The sequence below is a fragment of the Xyrauchen texanus genome, chromosome 36 (genome assembly GCF_025860055.1).
Source record: "Xyrauchen texanus isolate HMW12.3.18 chromosome 36, RBS_HiC_50CHRs, whole genome shotgun sequence".
In the NCBI taxonomy this organism is placed as follows: domain Eukaryota; kingdom Metazoa; phylum Chordata; class Actinopteri; order Cypriniformes; family Catostomidae; genus Xyrauchen; species Xyrauchen texanus.
The window spans coordinates 12,662,066-12,678,507 of record NC_068311.1 but is presented as its reverse complement, the minus strand read 5'-3'; the positions used below and the strand labels follow the sequence as shown (position 1 = coordinate 12,678,507).

At 35.3% G+C, this 16,442-nt stretch overlaps 1 protein-coding gene across 1 annotated transcript; it reads left to right on the top strand.

The window, feature by feature from the left end:
* The first annotated feature begins 1,567 nt into the window (after positions 1-1,567).
* On the top strand, positions 1,568-16,078 carry gucy2f (guanylate cyclase 2F, retinal). The gene is made up of 18 exons (XM_052107746.1): positions 1,568-2,312; positions 5,012-5,313; positions 5,504-5,858; positions 8,291-8,375; positions 8,472-8,568; positions 8,730-8,858; positions 8,945-9,025; positions 9,115-9,291; positions 9,445-9,601; positions 9,712-9,861; positions 10,840-10,988; positions 11,095-11,258; positions 11,577-11,769; positions 11,855-12,029; positions 13,785-13,883; positions 13,986-14,080; positions 14,168-14,253; positions 14,795-16,078. The coding sequence occupies exons 1-18, from the start codon at positions 1,568-1,570 to the stop codon at positions 14,877-14,879; spliced, it is 3,324 nt and encodes a 1,107-aa protein (XP_051963706.1). The 3' UTR covers positions 14,880-16,078.
* Positions 16,079-16,442: the final 364 nt, after the last annotated feature.

Genomic DNA, 16,442 nt, shown 5'->3' with positions numbered 1-16,442 from the left:
AATGAATGTATGTGTATGAGTGAGTGTGGTGGTGATATAACATGTAAACGTATCTTGTATGGATTGGTGGATATTTTCAATAAAAAAATGATGATTCATAAACAATAAGTTATTGGATATCGGTGAAAATCAATGAGTACAAGTTGTGTTTAAGTTATATGTCATAAACTGCATTCTTGGCGCACTAAGATGCTTTCATCTTAATGTACAGTATATGTAATGCAACACTTGTGATAAATAAACGAATTCTGTACACCATAATGTTCATTAACAATATTGAATTACTACATTTATATCTAAAAAAGTAGTAACTAGTGCATTCATTGCTACCACAGTCATTAAAGGTGGGTCTGAAGTGTTGACCTATGTTTACAATCCTCTTATTTTGTCCCTGAGCAAGTATAGATTAGATTCATCCGCGGGTCACTTTCAAAGGACTTTGATTGAATAGAGAAAGATACAGGCCTGTTGATATTTTGAAGACATTTAAATTTAAACTCACATAGTCGCTTTTTATTTTATTAGGCTATAAAATGTATTTAATTATTTTCAAACTCATGACGGATACCAGAAGTGATGTGACGAAAATAAGGTAACATTTAACTCATATATATGACACTAGCCAATTAATAACAACAGAGTAGGTCTACAGAAATATTCATAACAGTGCTGTAAACTGTAATGTGTTACCGAACATTTGGTGTGAATTGTGAAGGTGCAAAAGGGCACCTGGATTGACGATAGCAGGCATTAAGTAGCTCTCCAGGGTGCTGAATTTGAAGTCTCTCAACGCCACTGACGAGCCTCATCAATCTGGTGTTTGTTATCTGAGATATCGGATCGCTTTTATTTATGCTTCCGAGGAACTACTGGTGTTGGAAAAGAAGAAAAACATTGTGAAAGATGGCCTTGTGACTCTATCAAAGTTATCTCCCGCTATCATTAAATTCAGTTCATGAAAGAAACGCATTGGAGGAAAAGGGTAAAACTGTAAATAATGGTAAGTCGCCTACATTTTATAAATTCGATTTTATTTAGTATGTCAATTTTCTTACTGACAGAATAGGAGTAAGTATACATTTTTCAGATGCATTTGGATTTCATATGATTTAATTTTGACAATTCAATATATAAACAAAATTGATTAATAGCCTAGGATAATATGATGTGTGTGTTATATATATATATATATATATATATATATATATATATATATATATATATATATATATATATATATATATATATATATATACTGTACAAAAAATGGGTAGCTGCTGTTGTAACCTTTAAAAAGCTGTTTCTTCCAGATCTAAGCTTTACAATGTGTTTGTAGGTGTAACCTAATGTAGCCAGGTTGGTTCAGTGAAGTTAAATTATATTTTTGACTTGAATCAAACCAGTTAATTTAGATGTTACCACATTTTATAGGTCAACATTTTTCAGTGTATATTTGACCTTGAAAACTAGGGTAAAGGTGTGCCATGACTTCAGTTCAATTGCCTTATCTGTTGTTTTTTTTTAGGTGTTTTTTTATAAAGTCCATAACGGCTTCTAAAAGAGTACAATGCAACATAATCACCTCCCATTCGGAGGTGCTTTATGGGAGTTGTCCAGTTACCCCTGTTGCCCCATCATCAGGAGCAAACACAGCCTCTCAACACTTCCATTTTACAGCATTAGACTATGGATTATTCTTGGTGTTTTGACAGTTCCATGTTGTGTCCAATGCCTGATTTTCAAAGTGGGAGTCTTAGGGCCTTGGAACTGTGACCCTTACTACTCAAAAGCACTACCTGCCATTGCGTCTAGATTGGCAGTTGGTCGCATAAATGAAGATTTCAGTTTGGACCTGGGCTGTACAATGGACTTTATCATTCTTCAAGAAGCTTGTGAAACATCCAAAGCACTGAATTCATTCATGCAATATGAGAATATAGCTGATGTGTTTGTAGGCCCTACTAATCCAGGATACTGCAATGCCGCATCTCTCATGGGCAAGAATTGGGACAAGTCTATATTTTCATGGGCATGCATGAATTATGAGTTAGACAGGGTCCAGGGCTACCCAACTTTTGCACGGACATTACCATCTCCAACGCGGGTACTTTTCAATGTGCTGAAGTATTTTGGATGGGCTAACATAGGCATTGTAGCTTCTAATGTGGATATATGGATAGACACTGCTATAAAACTGGCCAGTGCTCTCAGAAACCAGGGGCTTCCCGTTAGCATTGTTACGTCCGTGGGGATTAATGACACAATGATGGAGAACACGTTGATGAGCATCCAAAATGCAGGGGAAATAAAAGGTAAAGTGTCTTAAACAAATAGTTTTACAATGTACGTAATCATTTATTTTATGTTTATTTCATTATTTTACTGTACATTTTTGTTTCTTTTTAAAGGTATAGTTCACCCAAAAATGAAAATATGTTATCATGTACTTACCCCATATGTCTTTCTTTCTTCTATGGAACACAAAAGGAACAATAACCGTTCAATTTCATTGTTTCTAATAAATTCAATATAAGTGAATGGTGACTGAGTCTACCAAACTGCCTAATATCTTATTTACAAGTCGTACAGATTTGGAACAACAAGATTTTTTAATTATTACAACATTTTCATTTTTGGGTGAATTATCCCTTTAATAATCTTCCTTGCTTTTAAAAACCTGTAAGGAAGCCCAGAATTGCAAGGTGAAAAAATCCATTAATTTTTTGTAGGTGTCTTATTGCCTTCCTTATCCTAATTTGTGCTTTTTGTTTCTCTCTCTGGCAAAAATATATAAATAAATAAATTTCTGAAAAATGTAAACTTTTGAAATTTTAATGTTTCTGAAATATTTTTTTAATCTGACATTTTTTTTTCTCTCTAAATTGTTTTTCTCTCTCTGAAAACTATTTTCTCCTCAAGAGGCAACATGTGAGTTTTTTCTTTCTGGCAAGCTAACAAGTAAAATATGGTACCAACCTCGGCCACCAAGTGCCACAATTAGTAAATATGATATCTTATGCTAACAAGGTAACAGAATGTCTGTGGTTTTTATCTGTTGGTTTATAGATTTATAGCTATTGTATAATACATTAACTATAATTTTTTGCTAATCTAAATCAAGAAAATAAATTCTTCTAATATATTAATAAATCCCTCAATTAAATGAATATGAAATGAAAATACCTCAGGTTACATATGTTTCAAATAACATTCATGGTGTGACAATTTGAGATATTTCTGATTGTTTGACGACCTTCACCTCTGGGAATATGGATGCTGCTATTGATATTGTGCTTTTCTATGTACAGTACCACAGACAGTCTATTATCTTGTAAACTTGAGATTTCATACTGATAGTGGATACCTGGGAGCCGAGGTTGGTACCACATGTTAATTGTTAGCCAGCAAGAAATACATTCTAAGAAAAAGAATTCAGAGAGAAAAAAAAAAATTCTGAGAGAAAAAATCTATTTTACTATTTTATATATATATATATATATATATATATATATATATATATATATATATATATATATATATATATATATATATATATATATATATAATCGACTAATCTAATGATTATTAGAAAGATTATTCAACTATTCGTTTGATTATTGCAATGATTCATCATTAGCTCTTAACCGACTATTCAATTTGTGCCTAGACTTAAAAGATTGTATTAAACATGCTTACTAACAATAAAGAGGACAATATCAGCTTTTAAAAATATCTCTAAATGACATTCACTGAATTCCAAGGAAAACAAAAACTTTTTTATTAAGTTTAATTCACTAAAAATTCACTGCAAAAAACCTTTTGTAATCAAGAGTTTTTGTCTTGTTTTCCATTGTTTTCCACATATTCTCTAAAAGCAAGTCTAAATATCTTGTATGTTGCTTCTCAGGTAAATGCATTTGGTTTTAAGTAGACTGCTTTTAGATATTATAGAATATTTAAATATTAAATATTGTATTCAACATTCTCCAATAACAGTTTTTTCTTCTGCAGTATAGCTGCTAAAGTAAATGTACGTTGTTGTAAAGGAGTTTTAGATATTATTTTTGGAAAACAAGCCAAAAAAGACTGATCAAAAACTTTGCTGCAGTATATAATGGGCTAAAACTACAATCTCTCACCTTTATTTTCACTTCGATCCATCTTTAACTCACAAAAACAAATTTTATCTTCTTGATAGAGCTGCATATCGCCGATTTATCACAGTAAGATACACATTGTGACACGACACATACAGTATATTATGATTCAATACGTTGCAATCCATCACGTTATTAATCTAACTACAGCAAAAACGCACAAGGGACAGGTGTCCCCACGCCAGAGGGTGCCTCAGTTGGGTGCAGTTCCAATCTCTCCCTCACAGAAATGCCATTTTTGTAGTTTATTTATGATGCACTTCCTTATTATTTGAACTTTTATAAAGGGTGCATTAAAGATATAATGCCAGGTTGTTTGCTTTTTAGATGCTCTGACATAAGAGTTTAGCTTGGAATGCCAGATCCGGCTCTGCTTTATTTAACGATGACATTGTCTCTGTATTTCCTTATTTAGCATTTTCCCATTACAAGTCTGTTATATTTTGTGATCTGCATCACTTGAAGCTGTTTGGAAAGTTTAGAGTGCATATGGACATGCGTTTTCTTCCTCTCCTCTGTCTCTCGCGCCATCATTACAGTTTCATATGATCTCATGTTACGCTAAATGAGATTAAATGACTATTCGACAACGAAAATATTTTTCGACTATTTTTTTCACCTTTTGAATATTGTTTTACACCTTGCAGTTCAGGGCTTCTGTACTGTTGCTAGATTGATCCCTGGAGGTGTAGAGAGGCATTTCTCAAATGCACACTCATAAGTAGGATTATTTCCAACTGCAAATGGTATTTTTTTATTTTATTATTTTACAAATAAATCAAAGCAACATTTATGCTGTATAAATGTCCTAATTTTTGTAGAATTCAACATTTGAGTTTTCACATGTCTTTCAGTCATCATTATGTGCATGCACTCAGCGCTCATCGGAGGAGAGCAACAAACATCTTTCCTGATAAAGGCCTATGACATGGGGCTAACAAACGGTCGCTATGTGTTCTTATCATACGACACTCTCCTGTACAGCCTGCCATACACCAACACCACCTATTTCCCACTGCAAAACAACACCAAACTGCGCAAAGCATATGATGCTGTACTCACTGTCACTGTTGAGTCAGAGTTGATGTCATTCAACGAAGCATTCAATATGGCAAAAAGGCTGGGAGAGCTAACAGTGTCACAAGAGCCAGAGCAGGTGTGAGGGTGCAGTGCACTTTTGCACAATTTATGAATCTCATTTGTACACTAAGATGAAAGGTTAGACCTTCAGTCTTCCAAGAACCTGTTTAAGATATTCTCTAGATTTAACTTAAAAATATAAATTATACTTCTCTTACACTTGACATATCTTTAGCTGTGATCACATGTTAAATGCTAAATTTCAGGTCTCTCCACTCTTTGGTACGATCTACAACAGTTTGTACCTCATTGCCAAATCCATGCACAATGCTAGAAGGGCAGGTAAGTGGCTCTCTGGGACCAACCTAGCCTTCTTCACAAGGAACATGACGTTTACTGGGTTCAACCAGAACATCCGCATAGATAACCAAGGGAATGGGCAGACCAACTTTGTGATTTTGGACACTGATGGCTGGGGATCTCAATTATATCGCTGCTTTCAAGTGGACATGAGTGTAGACATGGTGTTGTTTGCCGGCACGTCCATTCACTTCCCTGGAGGCTTCCCCCCATCTTCTGATTCTAGCTGCTGGTTTGACCCCAATGCCATCTGCACAGGAGGTACAACAAATTTAGACAAAATCCAACACATTTTACTCAGTGGTGCTCAGTGCGAGACTATTTGTCATTTATTAGTACCATTGTTTCAGTTTTAAATAACATATATAAATCTTTACATGCTGTGTTCTAATTGGGACTTTGCGACTCTTAATTTAAAGTAGTTCAACAACAGTCAAGCTACCATTTTTTAAAAAGTAGCTAGCAACAGTACAAGCTACTAACAAAAGCAGATCATTACTTTGAAGCTATTTAAACAAGATAACCTTTATAAATATAAAACTGTTAGAAGACATTATTTAATTCCACATTCAGAAGTTCAGAGCATATTTATTAGCAAAAAAACAATGAAGTTCAAAACTTTTAATACAAAGTATAGGCTAATAAAATACACATATAAGTGAGTTGAAGCATAGTGATAGGTAATCTGTTAAAGGGTAAAACAATTAACTAAATATTAACTTCAAAATGTACTTCAAAAGTGACTGCGCAGTGGCTCGAGTGAATTGGTGAATCATATAGGATACAGTATTGAAATTGTTAATTTACATAAACTGTCTGAATGAACCAATTCACTAAAATTAATACGATTTTCCAACGCTATAAAAGTTAATCGGATAATCGTTTACTTCAACTGGTTCATTCACATGGACTCTCTAAATGAACCAATTCACTCAATATTTTAAACTTCTTAATACTACAAATGAATGACAAGGAGACGGTTTAGATGAGCACATTTAAGTGCGCCCTTGGCTCTACTGTTGCGTGTGCGTTACAATATTATATATAAAAAAACCTATAACGTTTTGTGACACACTACACTGCAAGGGGTCGTTTACACAGAACTTGATTTTGCATCCGTCGGTGCTGCTTTTGAATATTTTTTCTATGTAATCATGCACTAGATGGACAAATTCTCTCATCATTTACCCACCTTCATGCCATCTAACAATGTGTATGACACATTTCTTCTGCTGAACACAAACAAAGATTTTAAGAAGAATATCTCAGCTCTGTAAGTCAATGGTGATCAGGCCTTTAAAGCTCCAAACAGTAACCCATCAGACTCCAGTGGTTTAATCAATGTCTTCTGAAAGCTTTTTGGAGCTTCAATGGCAGGATCACATTCACTTGTATTGTACGGGCCTACAGAGCTGAGCTATTCTTCTAAACATCTTTGGGGATGGGATGGCATGAGGGTGAGTAAGTGATGAGAAAATTTACATTTTTGGGTGAACTATCCATATTAAAACCATCTCTATACACCCTTGTCCTGTCCTATTTGTGGCACAATGTCTAAATGTTTTTTTTTTAAGCACAACAATGTGTTCGGTCTGAATGCTTCTGGAAAAGAAACACTATTGTTAAAATAGCTGAAATACTGTCACGTTACTGGAAAATGTAGTTAAGTTACTAGCGTCAATACTTGTTACTATGTTAACGGTCCAATACTGCTTGGCTACAAGTTATCATCACAAACACAATTCATCCACCTCTTTCTCAATTAAAGTCCCCCTGAAATTCCTTGATGAGCATAATTTTCTTTGGCCTGTTGACATATTTCCCACTGAAACATGAAGTCGGGGCTTGTTAAACTTGTTGAGTCGGACTACTTTTTCACTGACTTGAGAACCAAACTATGATCTAACTGACCATATAACTACATAACCGCCCCACAAACACAGTGCATCGTGGCTTGCCGTTGTGCAAGTCAATGCAGATGAATGAGAAACAAGCGAGTAAAAGATCACAATATATCAATGGTTTCAATCACAATACACTAAACATAAAGAATAAAGAATGCTTACTTGTGCTGTACATCCCAAGACACCTCGGAAAAATTCTTCCATTAAACATATGAATAAACTCCAGCATATTAAAAAATTCTCGTTCTAAAAAGCATTTGATTGGACAAAGTTTCTCAACCTCTTTGTGATGTCATAATTTTGCCTGGGTTTGTTTGGCTGGAAGAGAGAGACTGCTCATTTTAAATGCTGATATCTTCTGAAATCTAATTTTGTTAATGTTTAGTAGTGCACTAGCAGATAATCTTAAAACTGATATATGGACTAAAAGCAGCAAAACCTACATTTTAATTTTACGGGGTCTTGAAATGAGAGCACTTGCTGAAAATGCTAACTCTAGTCAATGGAAAAACAATGCATGTCCATCTCCTTCCAGACAAACTAGTGTGTTTATATGTTGTAACAAATAGCTTTATTAGCCATTACAGTTCTATTTAAGCTTTTTTGGGCAACTTGGTATTCTTATGGTCTTCACAATTTGTAAGAAATGGAAATCGAAAAGCTCCTTTTGTTCATGCAAACAAATAGAAGTCATTGTTCAATAACATTTCCTTGCTTAACTAAAGTCTATAAAATGGTAACCTATACATTATGTATTTGCCTGCTAATTTATTCGTTTTTTTGTTCTAGGTGTGGAAATAATATATGTCATCATAGCGTTTGTGATTGTCTTCATTTTAGTTCTTAGTTGTATTGGCCTAACTCTATTCATAAGGTAACACTGCTGTGTACTAGATGAGATTGAATTTTGTGTATATACATTATAAGGTAACAAACACTGATAATGAGTGATCTTGAATGGTCTTTGTAGGGGGCGAATGCAACAAATCCATTTGATCAAAGGGCCCAACAGAATCCTGCTAACACTTGAGGACCTGACCTTCATCAACCCTCAATTGAGCAAGAGGGTATTATAGAAATTATAATTATCATTATAGAAAAAATATTGTTTGCTGTTTGTTATATACAACAATATATATTTTAATATAATATAAATTTGTTAATATAATTTTTTGTCCATATTATATACCATACCTTTGGCCTGTTAATATGTTCCCTTTGCTCTCAGAAAATCACCCTTGAGGATCTTAGTGATTCAAAAAGTTACATTGAGGAGAAGAGCACAGGTGACCTTTCCCGCTCTGTGAATAGTATGGCAACAGCAACACATGAAACCTCAAATGTGGCTGTCTTTGAGGTGACTATGTGTCATGAAAGGTTATTTATAGAACATGCTGTGTCTTTTTAACTTGCTGCAATTGTAAGTAATTTTGATCATTGCAGGGGGACTGGGTGTGGCTTAAAAAGTTTAAGGACGGACATTTCAAGGAGGTCAAACAGAGCACCACTAAGATTTTCACCAAGGTATTGGTCTAAAAATACATTTAATTTGAAACAGTTTGGTGTGGGCTTGTATTCTGAGTGATAGGCCCTACTTTATTTAAAATTCATAGATGAAAGATCTACGGAATGAAAATATCAATCCATTCCTGGGTTTCTTCACTGATTGTGACATGTATGCCATTGTCACTGAACATTGCTCTCGAGGGAGCCTTCATGACCTCCTTCGTAATGAAGATGTCAAACTTGACTGGATGTTTAAATCCTCTTTATTGCTGGACCTCATCAAGGTACTTTTGCTGAATAACATTTTGATGAACATTGTGATAATTGAAATTTTTATGATAAAATCTCCACCAGTTGTAGATCACAGTTTAAACGTAATTGTATGTGTCTTTCATCGTTACGATGACAGTCTGATGGTTTATGTGCTTGTCCAATAGGGCATGAAATATCTTCACCACAGGGAATTTCCTCATGGGCACCTGAAGTCTCGTAATTGTGTGGTAGATGGCCGTTTTGTTCTGAAGATAACAGATTATGGTTACAATGAGATTCTTGAGACCCAGAAAGCTCCAAAAGAGTCCCCACCTCCAGGGGGTATGGGCATCTTTTTTTAAATGTGGCTTATTTAAAATGTAAATGTTTTATTCCATATCAGCTTCTCATATTAAAAAAACATTATTAGATGCGATTAATTTGTGTCTCAGATCTTTTTTGGACAGCTCCTGAACTTCTCAGAGATCTTGAAAATCCACGTAAAGGAACGTATAAAGGAGATGTGTACAGCTTTGCAATTATACTTCAAGAAGTAGTCGTCAGAGGAGCACCATACTGCATGCTTGGCTTGTCTCCTGAAGGTTGGTCATAATGTTTGTGTGCGCCATGGGTAGTTTTGTTTCATGTGTTAGGTTATTAAAAGGATAGTTCACCCAAAAATTTTCATTTTCTCATCATTTACTTGCCCTCATGCCATCCAAGATGTGTATTACTTTTTTTCTTCTGCAGAACACAAATTAAGATTTTTAGAAGAATATCTCAGCTCTGTGGGTCCATACAATGCAAGTGAATTTTCAAGTCCTTTTTTACTATAAATTATCCTCCCTTCCCAGTAGGTGGCAATATACACAAAGAATGTGAAATGGGAGATTTATAGTTACAAAGGACTTAAATATTGATCTTTTTCTCACCCACACCTATCATATTGCTTTAGAAGATATAGATTTAACCACTGGAGTTGTATGGATAACTTTTATTCTGCCTTTATATGCTTTTTGGACTTTCAAAGTTCTGTCCACCATTCATTTGCATTCCAGGGGTATTTTTCACAGGGGTGGCCGGGAAGGGATCAGTAATCTGTCTGTGGTGGCATATCGTCAGTTGGGGTGGCTCATATTGTCGGACAGGGAGGGGGCTGATGGTGGTTGTTGGTGTAGAAATACTAACTAAATTACAAAAAATTACCAAAACGGCAATTGCACGTGGGGTGCCCAGGCTTTGGTCCATGGTGGCCACGGCAAGACCTGGCCACCCCCTAGCTCCGCACCTGCTTGCATTGTATGGACCTACAGAGCTGAGATATTTTTCTAAAAATCTTTGTTTGTGTTCAGCAGAAGAAAGAAAGTCATATACATCTGAGAGCATGAGGGCGAGTGAATGATGAGAGAATTTTTGGGTGAACTATCCCTTTGATGCTAAGGCAAGCACAACTCTTATTACAGTTCATACTTAGGGTTAATAAGTTTTAACTTTCAGCTGTTTCTTTTCTAAGCAATCAGATGATTTTCAGGCTGTGATAGAAATCTTCATAAGAAATTACATGTTTATTCCTTCAACAGAGATAATAAGGAAAGTGAAGAAGCCTCCGCCTATGTGCAGGCCCACTGTAGCTCCAGACCAAGCCCCACTGGAATGCATCCAGCTAATGAAACAGTGCTGGGGGGAACAGCCTGATAGAAGGCCTTCTTTTGAAGAGATCTTTGATCAGGTTCATTTAAACAAAGCTTCTTGGAATTGATTTAATAGACAAGATCATTAGATCCAAATAATTGTTTCATGTTCTGTGATTATGTTTCTTATATTTCTGTGCTTAGTTCAAGCTCATCAACAAGGGCAAGAAGACCAATATTATAGACTCCATGTTGCGGATGTTGGAGCAGTACTCCTCTAACCTGGAGGACCTGATCAGGGAAAGGACGGAGGAGCTGGAAGTAGAGAAACAGAGGACAGAGAAGCTTCTAGCTGAGATGCTTCCTCCGTGAGTCCATCTTTTCATACACCAAGACATTGCCCACATGCTGAATGTAATTTACCAAATTTTCATAATTTTCGTCCTGGATCAACATCGTTTGTTGATCCAGAAGCAACATTCTTATCAACCTATCAGTGCCCTCTGATTTTAAAGGTTTACCGATAGGCTTAGGGTTACGACTGTGATTGTATATTTATCCAGGAACATGTCATACTTGGGTAAATCATGTTGTACCATGGAGAGAAGACGACATTTAAATTACTGCTATGTCAGATAAAACTTTTAACTTATACAGTTTGCGAACATTGTGATTTTCATTTTCAGTTCTGTAGCAGAAGCTCTGAAAACCGGTGTTTCTGTTGAGCCAGAGTATTTTGATCAGGTCACCATCTACTTCAGTGACATTGTGGGCTTTACCACCATCTCATCTCTTAGCGATCCAATTGAGGTTGTAGACTTGCTCAATGACCTTTACAGTCTATTTGATGCTGTGCTGGGCAGCCACGATGTTTACAAGGTAAGCTATGATGTTGATTGATGTCCTTTCAAAATAACGTACAGCTAACGATTTGGAAAAAACATCTAGCCCTCCTTTATCCCAGGTTGAAACCATTGGAGATGCTTACATGGTTGCCTCTGGGCTGCCAAAGAGGAATGGCAACAACCATGCAGCCGAGATTGCCAACATGTCCCTAAATATACTTAGCTCTGTGGGCTCCTTCAAGATGCGGCACATGCCAGACGTTCCGGTCAGGATACGGATTGGCATTCACTCAGGTTAGCCTCACAATCTCCAACTGATATATCTGCTTAGGAGTAACGTTATGAAACATCTTAAAGAAATATTTCATGCAAAAATTGTAGCTCTCTCACCATTTTCCACCCACATACCATCCCAGATGTGCATGACTTTCTTTCTTCTGCTGAACACAAATTATAATATTTAGAAGAATATCTCAGCTCTGTAGGTCCTTACAATGCAAGTGAATGGAGAACAAAACTTTGAAGTTCCAAAAAGCACATTAGACTCCAGTGGTTAAATCCATGTCTTTAGAAACAATGAGATAGGTGTGGGTGAAAAACAGATCAATATTTAAGTCCTTTTAATATCAATCTCCACTTTAATTTTCACATTCTTCTTCTTTTGGTTTTGGCGATACACATTCTGTGTGTATATCGCCACCTACTGGGCAGGGGGGAGAATATATAGTAAAAAAGGACTTACATACTAGGTCCTTCTCATTTCTAAAATTGTGCATCCTTGTTACCTGTCATCGCTTCCTAGCTTCACCCTCTTAGGGAATGAGGAAAGGATCCAAGGAAAGTAAATGGTACGGAGGAATCAAAGCAAGATAGATTTGTCAAATGAAATGTCCTGTTCACTCATGTGTCACTTCAGAGCATGTTTTTGTGCAGCTGCAGTACCTTGGCGCACAAATGTTATTGAAATTTGTATTTATTAATATATTCTTAATAAATACATAATTCAAGATGCACTGTTGAAATATGGGTCAATTATGGTTTATTTAAACTGTATAGCTGATACAAGAATTAAAACTATTGTGTCAGATGTGAAGTGGGAGGAGAAGGATGCTCCTGTGTTTCCTCACTCAAGCGTCCTCTGTAAGCTTCCTCAGTCCTTAGTCCTTGTCTCCTCGTGGTGCATTTAGAGAACTGATACATCCTTCATGATGGCGGACTTTGATCAGTTTCAGATTCACAGGCTCGAGGACGGAGGAGCGAGGAAATGAGAATGCACAATTTAGGAAATAAAAAGCACCCATTGATTTGTTTTTCAACCATTGCAATCATATTGCTTCAGAAGACATGGATTTAATCACTGGAGTCTTATGGTTTACTTTTATGCTGCCTTTATGTGCTTTTGGAGCTTCAAAGTTTTGGCACCCATTCACTTGCATTATATGGACCAACAGAGATATTTTTCTAAAAATCTTTGTTTCTGTTCAGCAGAAGAAAGAAAGTCATACACATCTGGGATGGCATGAGGGTAAATGATGAGAGGATTTTCATATTTGGGTGAATTATCCCTTTAACGTGCTCTTGTGATCATTTGGTAGGTAGGTAAAAGTCCATTCTTCATTCTACTTTGAAGTATTTTAAAGCTAGGGTCATATCCTTGAGTACAGAGTACATAAATTACCATTGTGCAAGCGCAGGTTGTTACTGTAGTCACTTTGAAGAAGAATCAATGACTCACTTTGAATCAATGACGAATCACATCACTATTTATTTATGTAGATTTATGCTTCCATAATCTCAAAAAATATATATTTTTGAGATTTACACATTTAAATTTCATAACAATATTCCATCAAATGGAATTTATATATATATTATATACACAGTATATATATATAATTTAATTTAGTTAAACATTACACAATTCAATTTGATGAAATTTTGTTATGAAATTGAAATGCTTAAATCTTAAAAATGGGCTAAAATATTTTTGGAGTGTATTAACTCCATCTTGCATCCTCTGGTCCTGGTCATTTTTTCCCCAATGTCCAGGGTCGTGTGTTGCTGGAGTCGTGGGTTTAACTATGCCTAGATACTGCCTTTTTGGAGACACAGTCAACACCGCCTCTCGTATGGAATCTACAGGGTTGCGTATGGTCCTTTTCTTGTCACTTCCTTGCAGAACTTTGTTTCGTTACAGGGATATATTGATGAAAAGATTTGTCAATGAACTTATGGTCCATTTTCTTCCAGCTTACAGAATTCATGTGAATATTAGTACAGTGAATATTCTCCGCTCACTAAATGATGGCTACAATATAGAAGTGAGAGGAAAGACAGAGCTAAAGGTATTAAAACAAATACTTTCTTTTATGGATAATACCAAACTAACATTTGAGCACTGATTTACTGTTATATTTTGTATGGGGTTTTAGGGAAAGGGCATTGAAGAAACATACTGGCTTGTTGGAAAATCTAATTTTACAAAGCCTTTGCCAAAACCACCAGAGATCAAACCAGGGTAAGACTTGAAGACCTACATTTTTTATATAATGCAGTACAATTAATATATCTAACCCCAAGCAATGTGGTCTTTTTATTATATTGCACTTTGTTTTATTGAATCAGATTGTATTTTACCATATTACTCTCAAATTAAATGGAAATTTAAGTATCTTTGTACTTCTGAATGGGATACTATTTATGGATTGAATAATTGGATTTATGTATCAGGGAAGACAACCATGGTTTGAAACCTGAGGACATTGAGGCTTACAAGAGAAGGAAAGCTGAGAAAAAGGCATGAGTCTATAACAATTGCAAGGAGGTAGCACCTTGCATGTCGTGTTGTTTTTGTCATGTGGTTAGGGTGACTTTTGGTGGATTTATTTTGATTGTGTTGGAATGATTGCTTATCCAATAGTCTTTGTTTGTTAGTTCTTTTGATTTTATGTGCATGCGTTTTTTTTTTTAATTGTTGAGAAATTGCCTAGCAAAGTACAAAATAAATTCTACAATAATGTCATTATTTGATACTTTTTAAATAATCTCTCATTTTTTAGAGATAACTGGCAAGACATGGTGACAGGGGAGATCAAATCAATATTCCGCAAGGCCAACAGACAAGTGGACAAGCCCAAAATATGAGAAGCAAAGAGGGGGATATCAAAACTGAAGAAGGAAAGACAGATGACAAGCTGCATGGGAGAGACAGAGAGGAGAACACAAGCACTATCGTGTGTATCGCTACAGCTTACAAAGACTGCTTTAATAGGATTGACTGTTGTCTGCCTAATCCAACGCTGTCCAGCACAGCAGAAACAATAGTGCTAATGAAATGGCAGCTGAGGAACAGGTAGTCAGTGAAAGTGTTTTTCTTCCCATTGTCTAAAGCTGTCACACTTGTTCTGTTTTGGCTACAAAGTGCACCCACGTTCATCCCAACTTTATCACAGAGGTTTCAAGTTTTGCATATTCATATAATTGCTACACATGGTTGTACTTTAATAATAAAAAAATTATCTTCTTGAACCAAAAAACAATGTAGTGACATAATCAGATTTCTGTTCAAAGACCAAATGTACTCATTGATATTGATATTTATCCGATGGATGGACTATCCAATGTTGGTTGATAGCAAGTAATTGCAAAAGTAAGGTTGCTGAATGTTACCATGTTATCTCTGTATTGATGAAAATTGTAAAACGTGAATGTTTTAAAACTATTTTGCTGATTAAGAAGTTGAATAAGAGAAATTACAAGATGAAATGCAATAATTCTGTGATTTCTATTGATTTATGTGAAATTGTATTTATACTATGCAGAAGTAACTCCCAAATAGTCAAACATTGCAACACATTTAGAACACAAGACAAAACTGATATAGAAGTGCATTCAATTAAAACTTTGCTCTCCCAAACAACCATAATAAAGGGTCCTATCTCAGTCTCTGATGAACCACATATGCTTGTACTATATGTAAAATGAGATTAATTAGTTGCTGTGCTGTTTAATTTGAATTAAACATGTAGGCTGGGGTTATGTCTGAGAGGGTATGACTGCCTTATATAAGCTGGTCAAAATGATAAACAACTTACACATTTTGCATTTTAAGTGAATCAAATATATAAATGAAGGGCAGAGCCTTTTAAGAGACTGAGTGGCATTTTAATTATCATTTTGTGACTGTCAAAAACAAAACAGGGTTCTGCCTCTCTGTGACAGTTCAGTTTTGCACTCCTACCATTTTTTAAATCTAATTGTCTGTTAAACATGTAGATACAAGGATTGTAATATATAAATGACTTAAAAGTCTATAATTGTTACATTGTATAAACAAATGTATGGAAAAGGATAGCAATAGGGTCTTTAAATATTAAATGTAATGATTAAATGTCATATGGTTTAAAAGAACAAAAGGGTATCATGCTGTGTTGTATAAACAATTATTTTGCTGTATCTTTGGTCTTGTATTGTTCTAATAATCGATAATCTCCTTGGCAAAGTGGATGTTTACGTCTCCCAACTTGCATCAGGTAACGCTTGTAGCGTTTTTTATTTTGTGATCGGCAGTAATGCTGAAGATGTTAGTTTAACTCTATTTCTCAGCTATAGTGTAGTAATAATGCCAGTGATTGTGGAGTGAGAGACAATTCTGGATGACTTCAATACATTTTTACATGGTTTCAGTAGTTTTCAAGTTAATGTAAT